This window comes from Scomber japonicus, chromosome 4 (assembly GCF_027409825.1).
Source record: "Scomber japonicus isolate fScoJap1 chromosome 4, fScoJap1.pri, whole genome shotgun sequence".
In the NCBI taxonomy this organism is placed as follows: domain Eukaryota; kingdom Metazoa; phylum Chordata; class Actinopteri; order Scombriformes; family Scombridae; genus Scomber; species Scomber japonicus.
In genome coordinates, this window is record NC_070581.1 from 24,236,743 (window position 1) to 24,263,879 (window position 27,137).

General features: G+C 38.3%; 1 protein-coding gene across 1 annotated transcript; it reads right to left on the reverse strand.

Annotated features, from left to right (window-relative positions):
• Nucleotides 1-12,157: 12,157 nt before the first annotated feature.
• Nucleotides 12,158-15,621, reverse strand: mul1b (mitochondrial E3 ubiquitin protein ligase 1b). Its single transcript, XM_053317655.1, has 5 exons — nucleotides 15,529-15,621; nucleotides 13,636-13,778; nucleotides 13,433-13,520; nucleotides 13,213-13,333; nucleotides 12,158-13,039 (listed from the first exon to the last, which is right to left on the reverse strand). The coding sequence occupies exons 2-5, from the start codon at nucleotides 13,753-13,755 to the stop codon at nucleotides 12,310-12,312; spliced, it is 1,059 nt and encodes a 352-aa protein (XP_053173630.1). The 5' UTR covers nucleotides 13,756-13,778; nucleotides 15,529-15,621; the 3' UTR covers nucleotides 12,158-12,309.
• Between the last annotated feature and the right edge of the window lie 11,516 nt (nucleotides 15,622-27,137).

Here is a 27,137-nt window from a genome sequence, read left to right on the forward strand (position 1 = left end):
TTTTGCCCCATTCTATATTTCCATTAAACACTAAGTATTACATAAACGACCAGAGTGTTTAGTGATGATTTAATGGCATAGAGTGGTGAAGTGGCAAATTGCAATCAAATGAATACAACGCCCCCCCCCCCCCCCACTCTCCTCCATCTTCAAGTGTGTTATAATAGGTTGCAGACTGGAGTTAGTGGTATAAATTCTATGTCTTTTGAAAAACTCTGTTGATTTATTGACCTGTAAATGAGAACCATTGAACCTATGTATAATCCAGAGAACAAAATGCTGAGGAGTATACGGCCCAGTTAACCACTTAACACACGCCCCTGTTTTTTATGCTGTCAGCCAAAAAGACATGCCCAAGTTGTGAGCAGCACAGATCCCACATAGTTTGAGACTCAGATATGTGTCTGGTATCATTGGAAAGGAAACACTCTCAGGATTCTTGTAAAAGTGTCTGTGTGATTCTGTGACTTACTGACAAAGATGTGGCAGAGGTTATAATGATGGGGTTGTTTACTCGCCCATAGGTTTGCCTTTACAATGACGTGTACAGACATTCAGGGACCTCTCAGCAGGATATAGACACAATGAGGCCACAGCCACAGGTCTTGGCTTCATGCAGTCCAAATTTGGAGTCAAAAGACCAAAAGATGAAATTCATCTTTCAGAATTATTTTTCAACAGGTATGTCCATGCGTTTTCCTCAGGTCCTTTTTGGAGACTCCAAATGGACACTTGGTTACCAAAGCTGTATAACCGCAGTCAAACACCTATATTTTCACAACCCCTTTGCCTACAATCAAAATCTTGGTCTCTAATGAAAGCTGACGCCATATTATTATTATTATTATTATTATTATTATTATTATTATTATTACATATAACCATATTTTTTGTTTGGCCATATCTATCTATCTATCTATCTGTTTATTTTGGTATAAGTCATATGTTAAGTCGAAGAAGAACCAACCGTGTACCAAAATGCCGAGTGCGTAATGATATATCAAAGTCCTTCTAAGGCTAATACTCTTATTATAATGTCTCTGGATATATGGTTCAACTCTTTTACGCACAGGGCGCACACCGGTTACGCTTGGAGTTTGTTTATGGACAGCCAAACTTAATAGCTTAGTGTCATCAGAGACAGAAGGACTTTGGTGTCATACACCGTTGGAAACCTCTGACTATTGGCTAAAAGGTTATCAACTTCATTTCACCAAATATTTTCATAGGCGAGAACAGCAGTCAATCAAAGCCATGTCGTCATTGTTGTCGGTCACATGTCCTCATTGGCTTTGGAGACATGTACTGCCTAATCCTAAACACCGATTGGCTTGTGTGTGGTGTCGTCAGAAGCAGAAGAGGCTCACGGTCGTAAACATAGTCACGTGTAGTCTGAGATGGACGCGCAGGTCAGGAAATGACGTAAACGGACCTTATATGGTTTGTTATTTGTGTTATTACGTTACGTGTTGGACTAAATACATGGACATATTGAGGAAAGTATTTCGGTTTTATGGAAACGGATTTCATATTTCACAAGAATGGATATTTGGCGAGCTGTACAGAAAGTGCTGAGTCATAAGATGATCGTTGTGGATAAAGGGAAGACTTTGAAGGTATGTAGGCATTATAGCTTTTCTTACTTAGCTCAGGGGCTAGCCGAGCTAATCGCTAATACTATTACGGCTGTGAGCAACCATATAAGTCGTGAGTGGTCTTGAATGAATCAGGACAATCTAAGCTTTCCAACGATGTACGGCATGAATATATATGTTTAAGGGTTGGTGTTTAAAACATTCAGAAGAACTTGTGGCTACCTCCTAACATCCGTCCCGTCCCGTAGACGGAACAGCGTACGTTAAGTGGTTAAAAGGAAATACATAAAAGCTCAAAAAGCTATTGTCATTGATTAGTTAGCCTGTCAGCCCTGCAGTGCCTATGACAAGAACCGCATAGTTTGCAAAGGTTCATGTATAATTTTGGTTGCTCTACTTTCTGGTGTGACCAGGCTATCACTGAATTCCCGGTAATGCTGCCCACATTTCCTACTTGTGGCCCTTGTGTGAGGTGGAATTTGAAACTGAGCCTTGTGGCACTTGCTCTCAGAGGCTTCCCCTTAAACCAGTGTGGCTTGAATTGTATCTCATCTGTGTGTCCCTAAGGACAATAAAATGTTCATGTATACAACCCATTACTAAGTATTACTTTTTGCTCCATTTGAATACTGTCTTCTCAAGTAGATCCCATAGTGTGCAACATGCTGTTTAATCCCATCTAGCACAGCTGGGGAGGTACTATGTGATGTCATGATGACATAAACTATATTGGTTGTATTTTTTCCCAGACTGACATAGAACATGGCTCATTAACAACAATAGCTGCCATAATATCGCTCCTTGAAATCAAAGAGGTACTGGTAATTAGGACGACAAGACATAATTTATACTATCCAGTCTATTACAAGGTGAAACATGGGCAGCATGATAGACAGAGATTTGAAAAGGATTAGTGACGGAGGAATGGAGGGAGAGAGGGACAGAGAATAGACAGTGGTGTAGGAAAAATGATAGCTCATTACTGTGCTGCTAATAACCACATCACCCCTGCTTCAGAGATCAGACAAGACTATGACAGTTCCTGACAGTGTACAGTGCTTTAAAGGGAACGCACATACCAAATAACACAAAACAAAGTAAGACAAATGCACACAGAAATGATTGTAAACTCCAGTTCATTTTGACACCATATGTGGAAACATGTAACAAAGCATGGTTATTAATTTCCTCAATAAATCTGGCTGAGGAAAATTATAACAATGTGCTGTTGTTAATCTACCAGCTAAAAGATTTATGTTGAGAAATACATCAGATCTCTCATTTAGCTCCATCCACACAGCTATAATTTTTTCACATTGTATCCTCACTGACAATTATTCTCCTACATCACAGCTACTTAAATTGCCTTGGCTGCAGAACGGAGGCCAGTGTCTCTAATTCAATCCAGCCCACTATATCATAATAGTTTAATGTGTACATAAATAGTGCCTACAAAAAACACAAGTAATTGTATCGTCTAGCTGAGAGCTAGTCCGGAGGTAGGTCATGGGGTACAACAAATGAATCTTGTCTCAACTTTGGGGGTGCGGGAGTTGAGGGGATGATTAACAGTTCCCATGGAAACCATTGGTGTTTTGTTCCATCGTGGTCTGTCTGGAGTGCTGCACAGAAAATTATCTCAACAATGATGCTTATTTTGTTTTGCTTCAAAGTGTTCCCATGTCCATTTATTTATTTATCTATCTATCTCTTTATTAATTTATTTGTTTGCTGATTTACTAATCTATTAAATAGCATAGATTTCTAGATCAATGTAGGAGGTTGATGTGTATGAGACTGTGCAACACTTAAACTCACACCGAGATAACTGGTACTTGTACAAGAGCAAGTATGTCAATTTCATGTCAATCTGACCAGTCAGATTAGTCCAACATTGTAGCTGTGGGATATGCACTTTCTCTCAGAACCATGATTTAATAACAGTAATAACAATGATAATGGGAGACTTTGTGGAGAAAAATCTGTTGAAAATGTAATTTTTGTTTTTAGATCAAATCTTAAGGATTTTAACTATGAGCCCCATTAACTACAACTGACGTCACTCGGCTGAGTGAATGATGCACTGACCCCCCCCGCCCAAAATGATCAACTGCACCCCTCCAGGGCCAGGCGGCATGCAAGCCAGAGCATCTGCCAAGCATCACCCTGGACACGGCTCTTTGAACTTCTTCCCTTAGGAAAAAGACTAAGATCCATAAAAACTTCCACTAGCAGACACAGGAACAGGAGCTATTTTCTGAAAGTTGTTGCTCTACTAAAAAGCTCAACTGTTTTATTATCAAACAGGTTTTTACATTTCATATCCCTCATTTAATTCCTGCCTTGGTCACTTTAATCTATCGAACTAGATTGAACATTGTTCGTTATATTCCACTTCCGCCGTTAAATAATTCAGTTTTTTATTGTATGTCACATTTAATTTTTGCACTTGTCATCTTCATATAGTTTTCTACTTCATTTCTTTGCCCATAGCAGTCCATATTTCCTTTATCCAGTCAATGTTTCATTTCAAGTTTTATATCCCATTTCACAACCATTACCATTTTAACATTTAACATTTAATCTTAATATTATTTGGCTTATTCCTTTATGTATATACCTTATTTTTGTGCTATTTTTCTTGTTCTGTGTTGTGTTTATTGGAGCAAACACTAAGACACATTCTTTGTATGATTGAATGATCATCCATGAAATGTGTGAAGAATTATGAGTGTGCTTTTAAGGACTACAGTAAATAGCTTTTTTATTTAAATATTATGTTAATTCACATTCACGTTATGACACTACATGTGTTATTTTCTCTTGTAGGCCACAAACATACCCTCATAGGCATCCTTCTATTGGCACGTGCTCTGATTCTCAAAACCACTTCCCAACACTACTCCTTTATTAAAATGTATGCAGTCAAAATGATCATGACCAATCCATGACCTGGATTACCATTTGAGAAAAGTTGGTAACTGCTGAAGGGCAACCTGACTGAGCCCTCAAGTAAACATGTGGCAGTATCTGAATTTAAATTGGTCCATTTTTATTTCTATGGTGCAGCAGGGAAGGAGGACCACTGACATTTAACAAAACCAGGATGCTCATCATCGAGGACATATCTAGAGCGGCATGTTGGGCGAGAGGTTACATCCTCACAAAAATAAAGTCATGGGTTCAAACATCACAAGGACTGCTTTTGCATCTTAGTTTGTATATTCTCCCTGTGTGTTTTATGTGATTTATTGAAGTGGTTCAGTCTCTTCCCACACCAAAATACATTTAAGTGTTTTAAATCCTCCCGCTGCTGCTGTTACTAAACGATGGCTCTAATGCTGGTGGGACATTAATGAATAATTATCATCTTTTAAAAGCCAATCGTTGCATGAATCCCGTTCACTCCATTTGCATTCCTTCTGAGGTACACTGGATACAACTTTCTGTCACACATCAGCATTACCATCTTGAAGACTGGAGCTGTGTGACATGCTGGTTTCTCCCTCCCCCAAAATAATTGGATTTTCTCTGCTCCAAATTGTCTGCAGTCCTCTACTGCTGCTCTCGTCTGTTTTACTTTAACGTTTAATCTTATCTACTGTATGTGAAAAGGATAAAATCAAATCAATCTGTAGATTATCATATTGATTTGATCTGTAAACAAATCTCACTGTATCTTATTGTCTGTTTCAATTTAAATCAGGAATAAAGCAACTTTGCAGAGATGAACTTCAGCAAGGAAAAAGAAGTCGAGGTACGAGGTATACCAAAGTGAGAAAACTCTTTTTTGTCTTGCCTCATCTCAGAGGATCAGAGTGTAATCTGGTCAGAACAACCTCTACCTGAGAAATACAACTGGGGGCTGATTTAAGGGCACTTAAAATTCAGCTGTAAAAAATCAGACCCTTAAGAGCATACTGTTTATGCAAATACTTCAATTCCAACCAAGTATAATGATAGTACAGACAGGCAACAGTATGCTCCTCTAAATCACAATATGAACTGAAATGATGGGGCCTTGACGGGGGATGACAGCCCATTTAATCCAGCCCTGATGAGCTCCAGCATATCTTGGTGACCTTTTATATCTACACAGTCCTCCGAGAACATTGAGGTCATCTGAGCGGCAGCAGTTCTGTCTCAGATAGCATTTGAAGGTGACCCGCCAGGCCAGAACTGTGGAAATCTAGGCTAAAAACCCACTTTGTTTTCTCTAGCTCTTTAAATGTGCCAATATGTGTTTTTGTCATTTTTGAGTCTTTTGTCAATTTCGGTACTTTCCTTTTATTGTGTAAGAGCACTCTGGTCGAACTGGCTGTTTTTAAACTGTTCTATAAAAATAAATCGAGTTGACTTGATGATGAAATGAGCACCAGCGAGAAGTCTCCCATTGGAGTGGTTTCCAATCTGGGGATCAGGACGCCCTAGTAGTGGGTGACAAGATAAATCTGAGGGGCTGATTTATAAAGCATGTCTGCTATGACGAGTTTTCGGTCTTTTCTGATATATTTCTTTTTACCCAGTGAAATTCTACAAGGAAAAACCAGAAAAAACCCACCTCAAGTACCATGTAGTAGCTGCTGTTGTATCTTTTGATCATATCACATGACCTCCATTTGTTGCCCCCCCCCCCCACATGAGCCTTGAAGTGTGGTTGTTTTGTCAGCTGTTGTTTCCAAAGTTATGAATGAACTCTGAAGTTTAAATTTTGGTTTGGTCTCCTTGGATCTCAAAAAAGCTTTTCAAATGACAAGGAGTCAGGAGTAGACATTGCTTTGTTTTAAAAGGTCACAAGCCAAAAAATGTGCAGCACTACTGATCTATTAAGTCGCAAAATCTTAAAAACATAATCCCTCACAAGAAGTTCACATTTGCAGACAGAATCAGTCAATATAGTAATATATTATAATAATTATAATGGTATAATGCCAACAGACAATAATACAAAATATGTAATTTAGGGATGAGCAAACAGGCTGTAATAGGCATCATTAATATCTGATAAGATGTATACTGAAGATGAACCTTGTGTTTTGATGTTTTTGACAGCATTGTAATGGTTTTAATGATTGCACGTCCATGTCATCAGGAACGCCAAGGGAAAAAACAATTAAAAGATAAAAAATCAAGGAGAGAGTTGACTGGCTCCCTACAGCTGATAAATTATTCCTATAAATAATAATGAATCATATTAATTAGATGCATGTATGCAGCAGTGCAATGTTTAAGTTTTGCACTTAAATGCAATTTTGAAAACTTTTCTTTAGTATTTTCCATTTCGTGGTACTTCTACTACTTCACATTTCAAAGGGAAATATTCTACTTTTTTAATACATTTATGATAATTTACAAAAACATAGTTTGTATACAACACACATAACCATCTTGTATATTTAACTAAGCAGTATGTAAAATAGTTATATTTAATCCACATTAAATGAATATACATGTATAGTAACATAACACTAAAAGGGTCCATTCTACATAATAAGAACTGTTACTTTTGATGTTTTAACCCTCCTGTTGTCCTCAAGTCAAGGAAGAAAGGGGGGAAGAAGGAAGAAAAGGAGGAAGAAGGAAGGAAAGGAGAGTGAGGAAGGAAGGAAGGAAGGAGGAAAGGAAAGAAGGAAGGGAGAATGAAGGAAAGGAGGGAGGGAGGGAGGAAACAAGGAAGGAGGGAGGGGGGAAGGAAAAGAGGAAGGGAGGAAGAAAGGAAAGACAGACAGAAGGAAGGAAGGGAGGAAGAAGGAAGGAGTGGAGGGAGGAAAGAACAGTCAAAACAGATGGGGTCAATTTGACCTGGGAGGACGACACAAAGGATAAATACATTGTATATATGATAATTATACTTTTACTTTATTAGGCAGCACTTTTCCTTTTAATTGAGTGTTTTTACATTGTACACTGCATACTTCCTCTGCCACTGCGTCTATCCAGATTAAAACTGTATTATATCAGCATTATCAGCTTCATCTTGAAAATTTAACATGAATTATCCTTCTCAAGGATAAAAAAGATTCTGTTCAAGGGATTATAAAATCTGCTTTGTGGAAGTGCTGTATATGTACTGTGTGGGTTTTTAAGAAATCATTTTCATTGACTCATACTGTAGTTGTGAACATTTCTTTATTTAGAGACTCTTAAGCACTCGCTTGTCAACAGGTTGCTACCACGACGGCAGCATAACTGAACTGAAAAATCAACCTGCTCATTCTGACAGCTAATATCACTTTTCTGATGAAAGAAAAGAATAACTGAGGTGATTCAAGTGATTTTCTGAAATGACAATACCACTGAAATTGACACCACTTTCTAATAAAGCGTAATTTTCTACCAGTTCCAGTCATCCTGTGGTATAAAAGAACTTTTATGAGCTTTGAGTGAAGTCAAAAACTAAATACAGTGTGACCAAATCAGTAAGGATTTTGACTTTGATCCACATAAACTGGCTCTGATGCCATTCTTGTTTCAATTAATGAAATTACTGTGTTTAAAGAGGAGTGAATTGTACATTTAATTAGCATAATTTGCCCAAAGTAAAAACAAAACTGTAGATTTTTCATACTTACAATTACACATTCATTTGAAGAATTAACAGCCAGTCTTCATGGTTTGTCAAAGCAAATTACACAGTAATCCCAAGTGCTGCATGTTCAGATCAATGTGTTGTCAGATGCTGTATTTGTCAGATTAATCTTATTGCATGACTGTCAGTAATGATCTCCAACATGTTCATTGTTTTGTGGTTCAGAGCAGATTGATGTGTGAACTCTGAAGATTTGAATCAGAGCTAATTTGTGTGTGTACAGGAAATGTGATCCCCTCTACTCATTCGAGGATAACCGCTGCACAGTAAACATCTCAGCTCAGCCATTAGGCCCATGTAGAGCTCTTATCATGCAGTTCTTGCACAGTCCTCATGTGTGATTGAAATTCAAAACTCTTAAGTGGGGTATAATAGAGGGAATGTCTTTGATGGTTCACTCACTGTCAGTACAGTGACAGCTCCTGCTGCTAAAAGCACTGCAGGAACAGCTTGAAGGGTTTCCATGGTGTTGGACCAGAGCTGCTGCTTTCATGTTCATGGCACAATGAGAAAGAGTGGTTTGTTAATGCGTGACTAGTGGCTGAACAAGTGATGTTTTCACAAGTGAAATCATTTGGTATCATTGCTTGATTTATAGCCAGGCTTTCAAAAAAATCAAAGTCAGAGAGTAAGGTAAACATCGGGCAACAAAGATCTGAAAGCCTCATAATAGCTTCTGATGTGTTGATCAAAAATACATATGACTAAAAGTCTGCAGCCAACTAGCTGCTACGTCAGGTGGTGTGTAGACACAGTGTGCAAAACCGAAATTAACTACTAGATATTGTTTTAAGGGAAAAACCAAGGAGTCGTCTTAGCATGGTAGCCTGTGACCCAAGTATATGCTAATACAATAATTATAATAAGTATAATATGATGATGTCGCTATGCTAACATGCTCACAATGAAATCATGAAACCATGTTGGTCATCAAGTACAGCTGAGGCTAATGGGGGGGGGGGGGGGGTCATTAATGTAGCAGGTATTTCATCAGGAATCAAAGTATTGGACGAATTAAAACATGATGGGGCTGGACCACAAAAGTTTATTACATTTGATCCTATGGGGAACATGAAATATTCTATTCATCACCCTCATGGTGGCGCTAGAGCAGAGGTCAGATCACCAGTCAGTAGGCTTCGTCTTCAGGGCACCATGCATATCTGCACAAAACTTCATGGCAATTCATCTAATGGTTGTCAAGATGTTTTCATATTTAAGTGGTGGACCAACTGAACAATCGTTACATCTGTCAGAGCTGCTCTCATAGCAAAAAAATGTGGAAGTGATTGAAATAAGAGCCAAAAATAACTACGTACCTCAGAGTCAGTTATGGTCCTGATGTGGGTATGAGGAGGCTTTTAGTGGGATCAATACATCCAACAGGAGTTAGTACATGTTGCTCTTGCTCCATGATTACACCGTATGACTGACATTTAGCACAGGTTACCTTCAGAGACCGACTCGCATCAACTCGCTTCTGGAAATCTGTGAGCCAGTCACTGAATACTAATGTGATGATAATGACAAAGTCCCGGTGTAACGTTAAATACATCTGAGATTTCATGGCATTATGTGGGATGATAAAACTGTGTTTTTTATTTAAATAATTCACTTTAATTTGAAAACACAAAGCTCATTTTTGTGTGCTTAAATTGCCTTAAGATGGCCTCCTCTGGAGCCGCATCCCTGCTGGCCTAAAATTGAATCGTGCTGGAGCATATTCTTCTGCCTCCACCTTTGCTGTCCAATTGTCAGACTACAAATGGGATTGAACAATTGTCTATTTTTCTCAAGAATAAGGGGTACAATGAAAGTTTTATACTGCCTGCTGTCTTACAATGAAAGAATGCGTCACAGTGAAACAGAAGCTTGAATGATTAATTGACTCATTACATTGCACAGAAACCAAGCCAAATTAAGTATTTTGTACAGAGTCAAGCACTTATAAATTGCCCTCATTTCCAGGACGTTTCAAATGCTTCAGTATAATATTTGTCTTGACTATTTTAATGTATAGGCAGCTTAAAGTGAAGCAAGAAATACAGGAGTTTAAAACAACTGCTCATGTTAAGAAGGCAGGCACCTTTTTTATGTCTCTTCAGGCCCTTGAATCTCTGAATTTCCTCGCAGGCAGACATCTCCCTCTCCTGGCAGCAGTCGTCCTCTGACAACAAGGCTTTCTCCTTGAGTCTAATTTTACACAATGGCATTGTTAGAGTAATTCAGTTTCCTCACAATAATTGGTTTAACATTGCATTTGTCTTAATGAAGTTTCCTTTGCAAATAGACAATGGGGGTTGAACATTTTTGGCAAGCAAAGACCGACAATCAATGATGCTTCTGACGGTGCCACTGTTCAGTGTCCTTTAACAAGTTTTAGATGTTTCTGTCTGCTGTGGCTGAGTGTCTGTTGAGCCTGAGCACCTGCTCCACATGTCTTTATTAGCAGGCACCCAGAGGACAAAAGAACAGGACAGGGTCGGCTTGCTCTCTCTCCGGAACAAGGAAACAATCTGACAAAGGGGTTGTACAATTATCTCCACAACACCACACCTCTCTCTTCAAACTCCTGCACAGAATGTTTTAATGTGAACCACATAACCTTTCTTCTGCTTCGTCTATGTAGCACAAAACACAACCTTACATGAACCATGATACCTTCATTAAGCTAAATTAAATTGAACAATGTAAGACATGAAAAGAACACCAGGTACATGTAGATGGGCCCTGTTTCCGAAAAGCATCTTTAATGAACCCTCATTAACTGATTCTTTGGCTACTTGAGAGCAGCAGAAACAAGTTATGAACACAACACTGACTTATTTAAGTTGGTAATTTATATATCCAGCAGGTATGGAGCAACATTGTTATTCATTTGGAGTCTTGTTTCTGTCTGAATGTAATGCCAACATTGACTCTTTTTGTTAGCTGTTTTTGCTCTCTACCAACTCCTGAGAGAAATATTTGGCTCCTTAGCTGCTAAATACTCCACTATGTTCACCAGCTAGTCAACAACTGTGTGTGTTTGCTGTTTGCTGCAGAACAGGTAGTGTACAGAGGCTTTTTAAAGCATTTAAAAAAAACAAAAACAGCTGCCTTCTGCTGCTGAAATTGACGCAATGAGAGCGCTGAGAGTGAACCAAAACAGTACAGTCAGCCAGACAGCTAAACAAAGAGCTGAAACTCACTACAAAGCTCTGTAAAGCCGAGGGGAGCTGCAGAGTCTGATTCTCTGCAGGTTCATCGCTACCAGTGACACTTCTGACATTACACATCTGATTTATTGTTTATTAAAAATACTGATTATAGTTGCTTTAAATATATATTTTTAATATGACAACTGATGCTCTGTTTGGTGACATTTGATGTAAAATGAATGATGATTGTTGGCCATAAGCTTTTATACTGTAAAAGGTCAAACACAGAAATGACACTTCTAACAAATGATCTGTACTTTCATGAAACTTGAACAGTCACCGCTTTATTTTAGGTATTATATGTGCAACAGTTACATTGAGTAAAATTGATTTTGTTCCACCCAGTTACATAAATAATAGAGGTAAAGCTATAAGCTGTTGACGTCACATTAATACCAGCATTTCTTTGTGTCATTTATAGCATTTAGGCTCTGTGATTGTTGTATTATTAACATACAGCATGGTTTTACATATATTACTTTAAAGTGTATTTAACTTCCTTAAGTGCTAAAAAATAACAGTTTGTAGAAATGCTCTTAACTTCTAAAGATCAATCGTTATCAGGAAAATCGTTCAGCATTTGTCAGCGTCTAAATGAGAAGAGATCTCATTTTCTTTCTCAAGATGAAAGAAGGGAATTTAATTTTCTCTATCAAGATGAATCACAGGTTTCAAATGTGATTTCCACATTTGATCGGAAATGTGATTATAACCGATTCAGCACAGAGATATCTACTATTTATCACAGTATTATTAGTTAGCAAAACAAAAAAAAACAAAAACAAAAAAAAGACCAAAGTACAAAAAGTACAGACAATACCCTTTTCAAGCCTGACGGAACAGATTTGAATGATATATTTCTGAGGCTACCGTGATCGAGAAAGTCTTTTGATGAGGAAGCATTTTTATCACTGAGTGTCCCACATTAGCTGTTGTAGAGAGCCACTACCCTGTCTATAACTGCCCTGCAGATGGGGCATTTCTTTGGCACTGGCAGGGCCTCGTAGCACTGGGCGCAGGCACACACGTGACCACATTCGAGAAACACGCAGGACCGTTCCCGGCTCAGGCAAACAGTACAGCTGGTGGGTGACACGCTGCCTTCCTCGATGTTGAGATCACGCATACGCTTCCTCTGATGCTCCTTGAACTCCTCGAGCATGGTCCTCTCCTTCTTGCTCTGCTTGTGGTGCACGTATCGCTTCCACAGGATGAAGAAGAGCGTGGAGCAGGCTGCAACACCAAAGACGACGGTCAGGATCCTCCACAGTCTGACGCCGTTCCCTTGCTTCCTCAGAAGAGAATCGTAGTCCAGACGGGAGAGGAAATATCGAAAGCCCTGTTTTGGAGGTTGGAGCTTGATCAGATTGTTGTCCAGGACCAGCTCTCCTATTCCTGTGACGCTGTCTCCCACCCGGAGCATCTCCTCAGTTTCGTGGATGCCCTTGGGTCGTTCGCCGCTGATGAAGTGGCCGATAACATTGGACAGGGACTGGACTGTGGGGTGGAAGTTCTCGTAGGTGGTCTCCAGGTCCAACTCTGCAGCGTCTAGTGGACGTACGATTCGTATCGTGGCGGCGATGTCTTCGTCATGAGAGCCGAGAGCAAATGGGACTGTGTTTGTGCGCTGGTGGATGACTTTCTCTGTGTTGTTCCTGTTCATAAATATCCTGGTTACTTTTGTCTATTGCTTCAAACACAACAGCAAAAAACTGCAATATATAGTTTGCAAAGCTTTCATATACTTCTGATTGTATTTTAGAGTACATTTAACCCATTCTTGTTTTCATAAAACCGAAAAAAAAATTAATAAATCAGTCAAACTTACCAGAGGTGAGTGGTGCGATTCCACACCATCTTTTCCTCCTTCAGGGTCAGTCTTTCAATGACACCTTTGCAATTATCTACAAACTGGCTGTTCAGAGTCTCCTTCACAGTTCTCACAACACCTGCAATGTGCAATAAATAAAACCGGTGTGAAACCACTGGTATAATAATGCGAGGTTAGTTATCATGAATAAATTGGCGGAGTAAAACTTGATTTAGACCTTCTATGACAGCGTATGGGACACATCTTCCAGGAGTTTCAGACAGAATGTTTTTCAAATCCTGGTCAATGGATACTTTCTTGGCTTCCTGTGTGAAATAAAAAAACCCAACTCAAAACAAGATTAACAAGTCCAGTGATTATATCCACACATCCCAGACATTCATAGGACTTAGACACACTGTGCGTCGATATGTTGCTGACCTTTAATCTGGCGACTGTTGTAGCTTTGCTCCTGTATATTGAATAGAAGACTGCAGTCAAGGCCGAGCTGGTGGCTAAAACCACGATCTGTGCAGTGGAGGGTTTCCCGCTGGAGTCCATCCTGCGATCTGCAGCATGCAGCGCTGTTGGGAAAGAGATGATTACTTCTGTGAGTCATACACATGTTTGTTGTTACTACATACAACCAGTGATGGAGAGTAATGTTAATGTTAGTACTGAACATAAATCAATTAAAAAGGTACTTGTATGAGTTACATTTCTGCTACTTGATACTTCAGAAAGTGACAGTATTAAGAATAAGAATTAACATGCAAACCATTTGAGTGTCTTTTAAAATGCATTTTTAAAATTAAACTGCTCATTATGTTAAGTAGGCCTGCAACTAATAAGTATTCTAATTATCACTTAATCAGCTTATTATTTTGTTGATGAATCAATTAAAATATCTCAGAGCCCAAGGTCACATTATCTAATTGCTTGTGTTGTCAGAACTTAAAGATATTTAATTACTATTAAAGAAAAGTAGCAAATCCTCACAGTTAATAAGATGAACTAGTGCATATTTTGCATTTTTACTTGAAAAATTATGATGAAGATCAATAGATGATCATTTTCTGTTGATGATCTTCTGTTGAAGCAATCAGTCAACTAATGTGAAGTATTTAAAACGTCCTAATCAAATGCTGTTTACATATTAATCCATCAACGATATTTATCCATTAAAAGGATAGGTTCACAGTTGTTTAAGTACATCTTAAAACAAAAGTTAAGAACATTGAAACATGTTTATATTTACCATAATCATTCTTCCTGTTCATAAAGGCAACTATGGCATCCCTTCATAATGCACTTTTAATGTAACAAAATCCATATTCCTCTTTCTGTGCAAAAATTAGGCAACTGAAGTCAATATTTTACAGAGTTTATTGTCTTTTAAATTGCAAATTCCCTTTTTTAGTTACGATTCCTTCCACTGCACTAAATGACAATATATTTAATTAAATAAAGATATCCACATTATTCAACTAACTCATATAGCTGAAGTGTCATATTCTTTTCAGATTAACTTTTGAATACATTTTTTGCTCAAAACAAATACCCCCCTTCATTTACATCGTATTTGCATTTGGAGAGGAGTTTCTAATGGGCAGTATGAACAGGAAGTAACAATTACATTATAAAAAACCTGTTTCAATGGTCATGTTGGTACTTGACTAATTTTCAAGAGAGACTTGAAAAAATGAACTTGAAGCAGAGTAACTTTTTTTTGCATTATCATGTTACATATTTCCTTAGTAAAGTGTCTGAGTACTTCTTTCATCACATCATAACTTATTACAACAGACTGTAAAGTGAAAGTAATTGAGCTCAAGTCATTTAGATGAGTTTAAATTAAAAATTAGCCTATTTAGTGCAACGTGCATTGATTAAATGCATGCACCACCTTGATAATCGTTGACAGAGACTGACACAGTGCTAAATTATGGCTACTTTAATGACATGATCGAAGTTTTGATTCATGGAGTCCAATATTTGACACGACATGATGAAGAAAACTCAAGAGGTTAATGCTAACTGTCCCGACCTTGCATGCTGATTAAAAGCCTCACTTACTATAAGCATTAGTTATAAAACACAATATAAAGGTTTTTGCATGTCAAAACGTGGCTATAAAGTTACTATTACAGCTACAGTAATGTTAGGTTTCCAGCACTTCCTTATTTTCGGGGCTAGCTAAATTAGCACTCTGCTAGCAATGCTTCAGACAGAGACTGCACGATTTTAATCACCAGTTTTAAAGATGCTGTACCTGCACTAACTCAGGTAAAAGAAATGCTAATATAATACAGGCCACATCAAAATTGGTCAAACCTGTATCCACTCGTCCCTCAGCCAACAGAGCTGCTTAACAACAGCAGCTGCGTCTCCACAGCTAAAAACAAAACAGAAAGACACCAACCTGCAGTTCACCACTTTATGCCAGCAGGGGTCACTGTGGCACCACTTATGGTAAGACAGCTGCTACTTCATATAATAATAATAATAATAATAATAATAATAATAATAATAATAATAATAATAATAATAATTTTAGTAAGGTAAAATCAGACAAAATATAATATCCCATGTAAGTGTAAGATCAAAAATAATAATAATAATAAATAAATAGTGAATTAACTTTATTGTCATTATACCAGCAGTTTGTGACATTTTGTGAGTCTTTCTCTCAATAAGATAAAGATAAAAAGACAGGCTAACAAACAAACATAACAATATAAAAAGCAATCCAACAAGCATAACACTGTATTCAATTCTAAAAGAGATACAAAGTTAAATATAGATATATAGATGAATACAAAATATATAATAAAACTAAACTCCTATAATAAACCATCTATTTATAAATTCTTCATAAAACCTATTCATACATCTGTCCTTCAAATCTCAATTACACTTCAAGTCAGTTATATCAAGTTGGATGTCCATGAGCATATCAGAAGCCTTGACTGTGAATGACGAGCGAAAATAAGGGAGAATAAATAGCAGTGGATTTTATTGAAAAATTGCACATAAACACACAAAAAAGCGACAGATACTTAAATAGAGAAACTCAAAACAGCAGAAAAAGGCTACAGCTTATGACGCCTCCCATTTTTACCATATGATTGATTTTGAAAAGTAACTTCAAAACAACAAAAACAAAAAAGCAACTAAGTTCATTTACTAATGTATTGTACCTTCAGTACAATTTTGAGGGGCATAACTTGAGAATTTCGATTTTCTGCTACTTTATAATTCTACTCTACTACATTTATTTGGCAGCTTTAGTTACTTTTCAGATAAAGATTTGACACAATGGGTAATATAACAAGCTTTTAAAATACAACACATTGTTAAAGATGAAAGCAGTGGTTTCCAACATTTTTCCGTCTTACAAAAAGCAGTGTGTAATCGGGGTCACATCTCAGATGTCATAGTGATTTTTACCCCTAAACGTCTCACTAAGTGTTCAAATGATCTAATATTTCACCAAAAACCAAAGATTAGAGAAAACAGCCATCTTCATATTTCTACTCTCAAAGCCTACTTACTTGAGTCTTGCAGAATCCTCTCCCACTGGTTCTCTGTGTTTCTTTTTGCTGGGCTCTGACACTTTGAATCCCTCAGGGAACCAGAACTGGTTGTACTCTCGCTGCTGCTTACATGACACCAGAACACCAAGGCAGATGGTGCATCAGCCTGTCATAAATGACCACAAAACAGAGTTGTCTGTACTCATAGATACATCTGTGCTTGTACTGCTGTCACATTATGAGGATAAAGACCTCTCGGTGGGGAATTTTCAGTGTGTGCTGACCTGCCAAGACCTGTCCCAGTCTAGAGGTATAGGGAAGGCCCTCCGCTAGGTTCCTACCAATGTGCAGGCCACTGTAACCTGTAGACAGACATGTATAGTCTCAGTTTTCTTTAAGATACATAGAGTAGTGTAATGGTATTAACCGAGAGTCTTCCTTGGTTCACTTAACTGCATAATAAGGTAACAATAAATGGGATGATAAGTCCATAATCTTTACTTTTACTACATAATCATATACATGAAAGCACAACTGAAATACTATAATCATTTAGAGCCATATATTTTACTTTGAGATGTTTGTCCCCACCCTGAACCTAACATCTAGTTGTTTTTAGTCACTTGAGATGACAAAGCAGTGCCTTCATGGCTAATAAAAGACATACATGATACGTCCAAAGCATTGTTAAATATAGGAAAAGATAAAGCCTTCTCATACATTGTAGCACTGGCTCCACTTACAAATGCTTAGTAGTTAACCAAACACATATATACAACTTCAGTGGCTCTATTGATGGTTAACTGTATAACAAAAGGCAGCTACTGGCACCTTCAGACGTAGGATAACAGCAGGTTTGATACTATCTGAAGAAAAATTGCAGGAAAACACTGTGTATAATAGATATCGTCTCTTCTCTGTTGTGACAGTGCACATATTTATTTGCAAGTTGTTCAACAGGTAGGAATGATGGTACAGAAGCAGTCTGTGCACCCTGCAGACTCAAAATATGTCTGTCTGAAGATGCAACATGTCAGAATGGTTTATGGTCTATGTTGATGTTTTCCCCCTCTGGAAGGATTCAAGCAAAAAAGGGAAAAAACAATGCAAAACAAAATAATACAACACCATCATTGAAGAAAAGCAAAGCAAGTGGATGTTTTTTTTTTTAATGGAGCCTTAGTGAAAATTCAGTCAGGCAGACCTTATTTTGCATGCTCATGTCTGTAGTTTTACTTCTCAAACCATCTGTCATTCCCAGCTCTCACGTATGTTCACTCACTCATAATTTCTTCCCTGTAATTGCCCGGGGTCGTCAATTAAGATAAGATGTGTTCACGTCTAACCAATAGTACAGTGACGTAACCTTATTGTCAGCTTGTCATCTTGTCTTCTTAAATGTTTCCTCCCTCTGCCTTAGTGCTTTCAAGCTGCATTATGCATGCCCCACTACCTCCCCATCACCACCTTAGTCTCTGCAGATTCATCAGTGCATCACTTCATCAAACTCATTGGCCTTATCAGTCTCAGCAGAAGTCATCAGCCACCACCACCACAACCAGGATCTAGACTCCATGGGGGGATTTATCTGGCTGCAGCTCAGGACTGAAGTCCCTCGAGTACAAAATCCCCCTGTCGAGTCTGAGTCTGTCGAGACATAATCATCAATATCATCTGAATAAACAAGCCTTTTTGCTTCATTCACTTGTCTATCCTGATTGAAATGCCAGTAGAGATGGATGATAGTGAAAGCGAAAGTATTCCAAAGTTTAGTGGCAAATGGTTGAAGCTCTGAAAATCCATCCAATTTCTATACGGACACAACAATTCAGGGTTGTACTTGAGGGTCTTATGAGTAAAACCTAAAATTTTATATTTTACTCTAAATTCCACTGGCAGCCGGTGGAGAGAGGCCAACGTTGGAGTAATCATTCTCCTTGTGTTTGTCTTAGTAAGAAGACAGGAAGCAACATTTTAAACTATCTGCAGATGAGCTACAAATACAACTGTAGATGTTATTCCAAGGTCACAGTTTGACTGTGCAACATTTTAGAAGACATACAGGTATTCTGGAAAGACATCTACAAAGTAATGGAGAGAAACTTTGACCTCCCCTTGGACCCACTACTTTTCTTATTGGAAATAGCACCTGAACCCTGGTTTACCATTGATCAGTGCTATGTAATGCATATTTTGTTGATGATTGTGAAAAAAATGATTGCACCATTAACTGGATGAAACCTAACCCTCCTGTGATAGCGTAATTAATACAAATAATCAGATTTGCCTATATGATGGAACATATTACTGCCCTCCTACAGCTAAAAATACCTATATTTATAAGGAGGTAAACACCTGCTATTCTCTACCTTGGTTAAGACTTTCATTCTTTATGTGATGTATGGACCTATGGTGTATATTTTGACTCTATGCTGCGTTATTTTACTTGTATGTAGCCTACATATGTGTGGAATGAAGCCCAACCTCAAGGTGATAAACAAGCACCATAGCATTATAGATCTTTGTTGTGTCACAGCAGGAAAAACACAGGTGTAATTACTATAATGATAGCTCGTTGCCTTTAGGAAGGCCATTCAGCCATGCACCTATTACTTATGTTATTATTTACACCTGCATAAATCAGCATACTTCATGTAAAAAGGCATCTGCTCTGAAGTATGTGCCAAAAGAAATATGATAGAGCAGTTCTTAATTTATTATTGGGTGACATTTATGAATTTATTATTAAGTAATTAGTACACTTCCCATCATTTCGATAATTTATAATTATTGTAATTATAGTATTATAATAATAAAAAGCAGTAAATTACTCTTTCAGTTTATACCCGTGATTTAGAATGAGAATTGCAGCCTTGCTCTATTGGTGTTAAGAGTGCTCTCCTTCTTGTTCATTTCTGTCTCACATTTAATTTGTCTGCTGCACCATTCATACATTCTTCTTGTGCCACTGCAGAGGACATAAAGCCAGAGCTGTAGTAAAATTAATACAGATTCAAACCCATAGAAATGTGAGGGAGCACCCACGTGCCACCTGGAGGGTAGGATGGGTGTCTGCCCTGCATTGACCCACTCAGCTAGTGGTTCAACCCAGGCTGCATACAAATTATGCCCTTTTTTCACTAGACTGTCACCCAAACCATGACTTTGGGTGACTTATAATTCATGCTCATACACACAGTTACATTTGAATAAAAGACAGAATAAAGCAGAGTTTGAGTCATTAGAGCAACCTTTTGTTTTGTTGTTAATAAATGATTTGACAGACGAAGCAAAAGCAGGATACTAAGAAGGCAATATAAGAACAGAAAGCCAAGGTTTTGATAGGTTGCTCCTCATATTTTGACTGAACAACTGAATTTGCCTTTTTATATATTGCCTCTTTGTACATTCTCGTTGCATCATGTATATGGTGTATTTCTACCTCTTGTTGAGTCCTTAGCACCCAAATACTGAAACTAAGATCTTACCCGTCTTACAAATTCATGCAATTTTAACACTTGACTGAATCTGTCCGTAATGCCAGGTGTGGTCTATAGATTTTGGGAGTTTGAGTTGCCCATATAAATTTCACATACTAATTAGAGACGTACAGATGATATTGGCAACATTTAGCCTAAACCATTCAATTGTTTGTTTGCTGCAGCATCTCCAGCTGTCAATGATGTCCTCTTGTAATCCATTAAAACACTGATACTGCACAGTGTTTGTGAGTGAATTTCCCACAAGTGAACTGTGGAGCAAATAAACAGCAGCCAGTTTCAGTCAATAACAGCCTGCATCAGAGCTGGCTCGATTTTTTTTCTTTGTTTCACTGTTATTCTGCAGGTACTCCTCACTCGTTTGTAGTTCTGCTGTTGAAAACTGCATTAAATGAGAATTTCGTCATACATTGCTCTAGTCCATGTGGAGTTTTTACATTTAGTAAGTTCAAAGAGAATGATAGTTGCTTACATAACAACTGTTTGCTTGTTAAAGGTGTAGTGAGTGATAACAATCCAATACATTTTTGTCAAAATCAAAGAATCTCTCCTCAACATCCGCTAGCTGTCCCTTCTACGTGCGCGCTGAAAAAAAGTCTGGTTTCAATGGTTTCAATACACAGCCTGGGCTCTGAGAATCAACCACAACAATGCTCTAGTCTAGCCAATCAGAGACAGGGAGCGTTCATGCGCGTTCACAGTCGGGGTGCTACGTAGTGTACGCAGCGAGAAACGTCTGGTACATAGTGGAGACGGAGAGGTGACCAAGAAACATCCAGAGAGGACAAAGTTAGAAGAACATTTAATATAAATTGCTTTCTAAGTGTTAACAGTCATGAAGACATACTGTATAAACAAAGGTTTGCTATCACAATAATCTCACATGAGATTGAGATGCGGCCTGGTGTTAGCCAGGCTAGCCACCTGTACTATCAGAGAAATAAATGCTGCTACCAAACTAAAGCTAATTTACCGTCCCACAGCAGACGCTTCAGACTCCGCCATGTTGGTCAGTTTGCGTAGTGGTTACCTCTGTTATCATGAAAATGTGCGGCAATGAACTTTGGGGGTGGAGCCCCAGAAGCAGCACAAAGGGAGGGTGGGGGGTTGTTTTCACTCAAATATCAACAAATTTTCTCCTCGTTTTCCCCCACGTCGCTTACTATACCTTTTTAAATGAGCAATAATAGATGAAAAGGTAGCAAATAATTAAAAGGTATCTGACATTTGGAGCCACTGTTGTTACTGTGTGGGCGACTGTGTTCATGTGCTGGTTGAGGATTACACAATTGAAATGAATCATAAACAGGACAGCTTGAAGGCACTAGTAGGTGTCTTTTACACTTTGGAAGGAGTCGGGCTACTTGTTTATTCTTGTCTCTCATCTTTATGCTAAGCTACGCTAATTTCAAGCAGACACATGAGATGAAAACAAACAAACTCATTTGAACCTCAGCAAAAAATGAAAACAAATATGCAATTATTCCATTAGGAAGCTGCACATGTACTTTTTCACGAAGTCATATTTGCTCAGTCTGCCTAGCCCACTTCCAATTCATTTGATGTGTTTTCTGCAGTGCTGTAGAGAATTGTCAATGCTGGGTTCCTGTGATAGCATGCTACGCAACTGAGCTAATGGAGATACTTACATTTCTTCTTTTTTATTGATGCACAAATTCTAAATGTGCATATATATTGCACTGTTGAGAATTATGAAAAAGGAAGGTCACCAAATGTAAAGGTGTAGAGAAAAACTAATTTAATTGCAAATGCAAATTGTATAAAATCTGATGAATCACGAAGGTGTTTAAGAATAAGGACCAATAGATGATAATTGCAGTCATTTTAGGAACTCTAAACCCTCTCTTTTGGCTATTGTCTCTGTCTTAAATTAACATGATTTGCCACAGAAATGTTAAATGTAAACAGAAACTGAATTGTAAACTTTGACTTACATTTTCTCTGAACTATCCATCAAAACTTTAGATGTTCAATAATATTACAGGAATAGCTGTCACAGAAAACTCCCCTGGCAGAATCAGCCTGACATAATCAACCTGACATGTGAATGATTAGCCTACGAGACTTTGCAGCTTGCTTGCTTGATGGGAAAAGGTGCAACCTTGTTTTCAACCCTGCTAAGAGAACAGTAATGTCCTAGGGGCTTTTATTCAACATTAGTCACCCTGTTTTGTGGACAGAGTCTACCTTGCAGACACAGTGGCCCCCTCTGCCCACGTAAACCTCCCACTGCTTTACTTTCTTTGTGTCTGCCACATAATGAGTTCCGTTCAAATGCCGGCCACGCACACATTCACGTGTACTGCAAACAGACAGAAATAGTGACAGCAGATGGAGGCAACAGCTTTATAGGAGGAGTACAAGAGGTGAGAAGAACATCACATGGGTCCTCTGGATGCTGTCGTGTCGAAAAGGATGACAGTTGGAATTTTCTGTGGCTGGTTGAGATAAGCCCAGCACCTCGTCTGCTTGTGCAACATCCAAAAACTCTCCTCCCTTTAGAGTCTAGGCACTTACAGTACACTCAAAGAACCTAAACACACACCAGTCGCCTACATTTATTGGAATATTGTGTCGGATTCACCACACAGATGCTAAAGCTAGAAACTGTGTAAGGTCCTTTTTTAAAGTACCAAAGTAAGTCATTGCAAACCAGAAGAAATTGTTATTTTTATGCAGCCATAGGATTAACTTTTGAAATGTCACATTCGATTTTTAAGCTTCTTTCATATGAAGGAGGAGCAGAGAAAGTTGTGTGAAACTGTCTAAAAGTTTCTGCACACACTTAACTTTTAGGTCATTCTGACCTGCAAAATACCATTCTTTAGTATTTAGGATACAGCAGCAGTAGAAATTGCCTTTCATGCATATAATATCAATGATGCACCAAAAGTCTGTAGAGTAAGACATTTCAAAAGCATATTATTGCATATGAAATCCATTCAGAATAATTATAAGATTTTTTATTTCAGTTCTCATACCATATCAAAAACTGCTTAGCTATACCCAAGCATACAATCTTCTTACTCTCCCACTGAAAGGCACATTATTTGGTGGGAAAGCCTCAGTTCCTGGAAATTCTGAAATCAGCTGGCACTCTGTGCTTGGAGGATTGCCTGTGGGGATTACCCAACAAGAGCAGAGGATGTATCCTGAAGCTATTTGGCTCAGTTCTTATCATGGTTTGTCATATTATGTCTTTCAACTTCAAGTGTATTTATGTTTGACCAGGCGGATCGCTCCCAGTCTGAAAGGTGAAGCGAGTGCTGAAGTGCCTTAAACCTGCATTCTCTCTGATGGTGAGCAGGGGGCGACTCCACTGGTTTCACATTTGAAAATCAGGGTATGCCTTAGGGTGTGACTGACAAGTGGCTACCATGGCAACAACATTGACAATGTAACGTTACCATGGTGGAACCTCAGAGTCATAGATTGTAGGAATAACTGCTGGTATTACTCATTGTGTTATCAGTTCATTAAAGTTAATTGTAACATTTTGGTTAAATGTAGACTGTACATGCAACATGCTAACCAAGCAGGGTGATGTGAAGCGGTGTTAAAATGTTTTAAATTCTCAACTAGCATGGACACGTATGCATTTCTGCTTGAGAGAGAAATTATGTTGCTAGTTAGCTTACAGCTGATTTTTTAAATTGTTCAATAAACACAAACAATCTGGCAGTCAAATGCGTGCAAATCAATGTCACCACACCAAGGAATTTTCTGGCACATAATGCCTGTATAAACCACAAATTATACCAATTATATTGTCAAGATATAAGATAGTAATTAGTGAGCTTTAGAGATGATGGAAAGAGGATTTTGTTACCTTTAGACAGACTTGACAGTCTTTATGCTAAGCTAAGCTAACCAGCTCCTGGCTATTGCTTCATATTTAACAGACAGATAAGAAAGTGTTACAGTATGTACTGTAAAGCGAAAGTGTATTTACCACAGTGTTTTAACAATTTTTTCCTTTAAGTGTTTCAAGTCCTGATCAAAACCTTTGATTGGCTCTGGTTTTGATTTCTCTTTGCTAATTGGCTGTTATTTTTTCTCTGTGACCTTACATGCAAAGTAATAAATCACTGACTATAGGGCAGCACTTTCCCTGTGCTGAAGTATAAAAATAAATGAGAAGGAGTTGACCTGCTGGTCTCCTGTGATTGTATCGTTCTCCTGATTAAAGGAGGGAATGAGCGTCCTGTACCTAATGTCCTGCACTCTCCCTGTTCATTAAATTATGATTCAGTTGAACTGCATTGTGTATTCAGGCAAGCCGCTGGGAATCCATAGGATGGGAATGAGATGATATTGATTTCCATCCACTGAGGTATAAAATTCCTCTTTTTGTAAACAAAGAAATGACGTCAGCTCTCAGAAAGCTTCCCTTATCATTTTTGTGAAACTAATATCCTTGTTTTTCTGATTGGGTGTAGATGTGTTGTCTGTGGCAGCAGTCTGATGTATGAGCGCAGTATCCCTTTCTATCATCATTCCCTCTCTCTCGTTCTTTACTGTGTGCAGTCCTGCCTCACTGCTGCCCTCACGTACAGCCATAAATCAGCCATCTGAGAGCCGGGACCCTCTCTGCCAGGCCCCTCTCATTGATTACACCGCACTGGGTAACTGTAGCGTGATGAAGAGAGAACCCAATTCAATTAGGCTGCCTTGCTAGACAGAAATATGTAGCCTACGCAGCAGCGGATAAAAGGATGTCTTCAAAAGCACTGGAAAGAAGCTAAGGATAAGGGGAGAGGAATTTGGGAGGTGAAAGTTGGGTGCCACTTAGATAAAAGTAATTGGATTTCTATGATAACATTTTGCGCCCTGGGTTGCTTGTGTGAGTTGATAACGGATGTTCAAGGGAAAGAGTAAGAGAGGGAAGGTACAGGGAATAAGGACGAATCAAGACTCAGAGGTCTGCAGCTCATCTGAAAACAATCTCTAGTGATGGTTAAGTCGGACTGTCAGTCAATCAGTCCACCACTTGGGTCCAGACTGAACTATCTCAACTATTACAGTAATTGCCATGAAAGTTTTTTACAGACATTTAAGTTTATCTGAGGATGACTCCTAATGAGTTTGGTTATCCCCTGACTTTTCATCTAGAGCCAACAGCAGCAAGGTTTAACGTATGAAGTATCTCTACTTGATGAATGAATGCGAAAATGTTGTACACATATTTTTGGTTCCTGTAGTAGACAATGTCTCTTAATTACTTGGTGATTACCTGGTGATCCACTCATTTTTGCACCACCATCAGATGCCATCATGAGGTTAATGAGGTCATTTGTGGTTTTCAGTGAAAGATCTCAACAACTATAGGGTGGATTGTCATAAAGTTTGGTACAGAAAGTCATGTTCCCTCACCATGCATTACAACATAATTTTGATGATCTCTTAAGTTTTCATCTGGCATTAATTTGTCCAATACTTTTATGACTAAATGCTGTACAATTAACATTTCCATCAGCCTCAACTGATTGTGTAGTGCTAATTAGCAAAGTTAACTAAACTAAGATTGTGACGATAGGAAATATTAGTTATACCTGTTAAACATCTGAATTTTAGCCTTGCCATTGTGAGTGTATTAAGACATTGATGTTAGTATTTATTTCAAAGCAACACTGCCTAAGTATGTCCTCACAGAGCTGTTAATGTGGATGTAGATTTGCAGTCTTGTTTTGTACTTCCCCTTCCCTTTTCACAGATGAGTTAATGATGAAGCACTGATGCATATGTGTTTTAAATTGACATTAGTTCCAATGGAAAATGCGGATGAACGCTTCACAACACTGGACTGTATAATAAGGTGTTTTTGTTTTGTTTGTACCATGCCAATTTAGGAACTTCTCCAACATGATTAATCATCAATTGATTATATGAAGTGTAAACTTAAGAAACTGGCTTTACCTTTTAAAACTTTGTGAAGTGAAGCTTCATTCAGAGGCTTCAAGCGTGAAAAAAATGTCTAGTAATTATGGAATCCCAGTAGTTTAAGTGTTAGAGGGGTCGATGCACATTTTCAGGTCTACATTTTTATTCGGGGGATCTAGCTGAATACTTTTTGAAAAACTCATTATTTATCTCATAATGTTTTTTATGCAGCCGCTCAGTTCAGCCTCTGTATAAAACAGGCTGTTTTAGCTCCTGTCTATTTTAGGTCCCCCTCCCGAGGAGCCCACTCTGTTCTGATTATCGAGCTCCCGGAAGCTGCCGAGGCGGTTCTGTTGGTTACATAAACAATGTAGAATAGAAGAAGTTCACTTCTTTTTCCATGTTCTTTAATTGAAAAATAAACTTTTGACTTGCAGGAAGCGTTTTTACACATGTTAAGCTCAAGTTCTGGGACCCTGTTTAACATAGAAATTCAACATTATAACAGTACGACACAACAGTAAATCACAAAATACACGATATGCCCCCTCTAAAGATGAAACAGGCACAGATTAAACTGCCAGGAGATAAAGAGACGACACGCAATACATAAGACTCGAGACATTTCCTAATTTCATTGAACAACCCTCTTACACAAGCTGATAACTCCAATGGCAGATAAGTCAACACTGAATACACATGTCTAATTCTGTAAAGGCCAAACCATGATGGATTTTTTCAATTTAGCATATCAGGGTCTGCGTTAATCTTCTGTGGTAAGAGATGAGCTATCTCACATCACTGACGTGATTTATGGAGCTGTTTGCATAAGGCTTCTCTGTCACATTGTGTCAGGAAACTTGAGACAATGCTATCTTATCCTTGATCAGATCATGGTCCCACTTTTTATTTACTCCAACTGGACTAGGAGCAAAATCTCTTCATCATTTCTACAAGGTATCATCCCCTTTTATGGCTACTGCCCAGAAGCATTTTATCAGTTTTC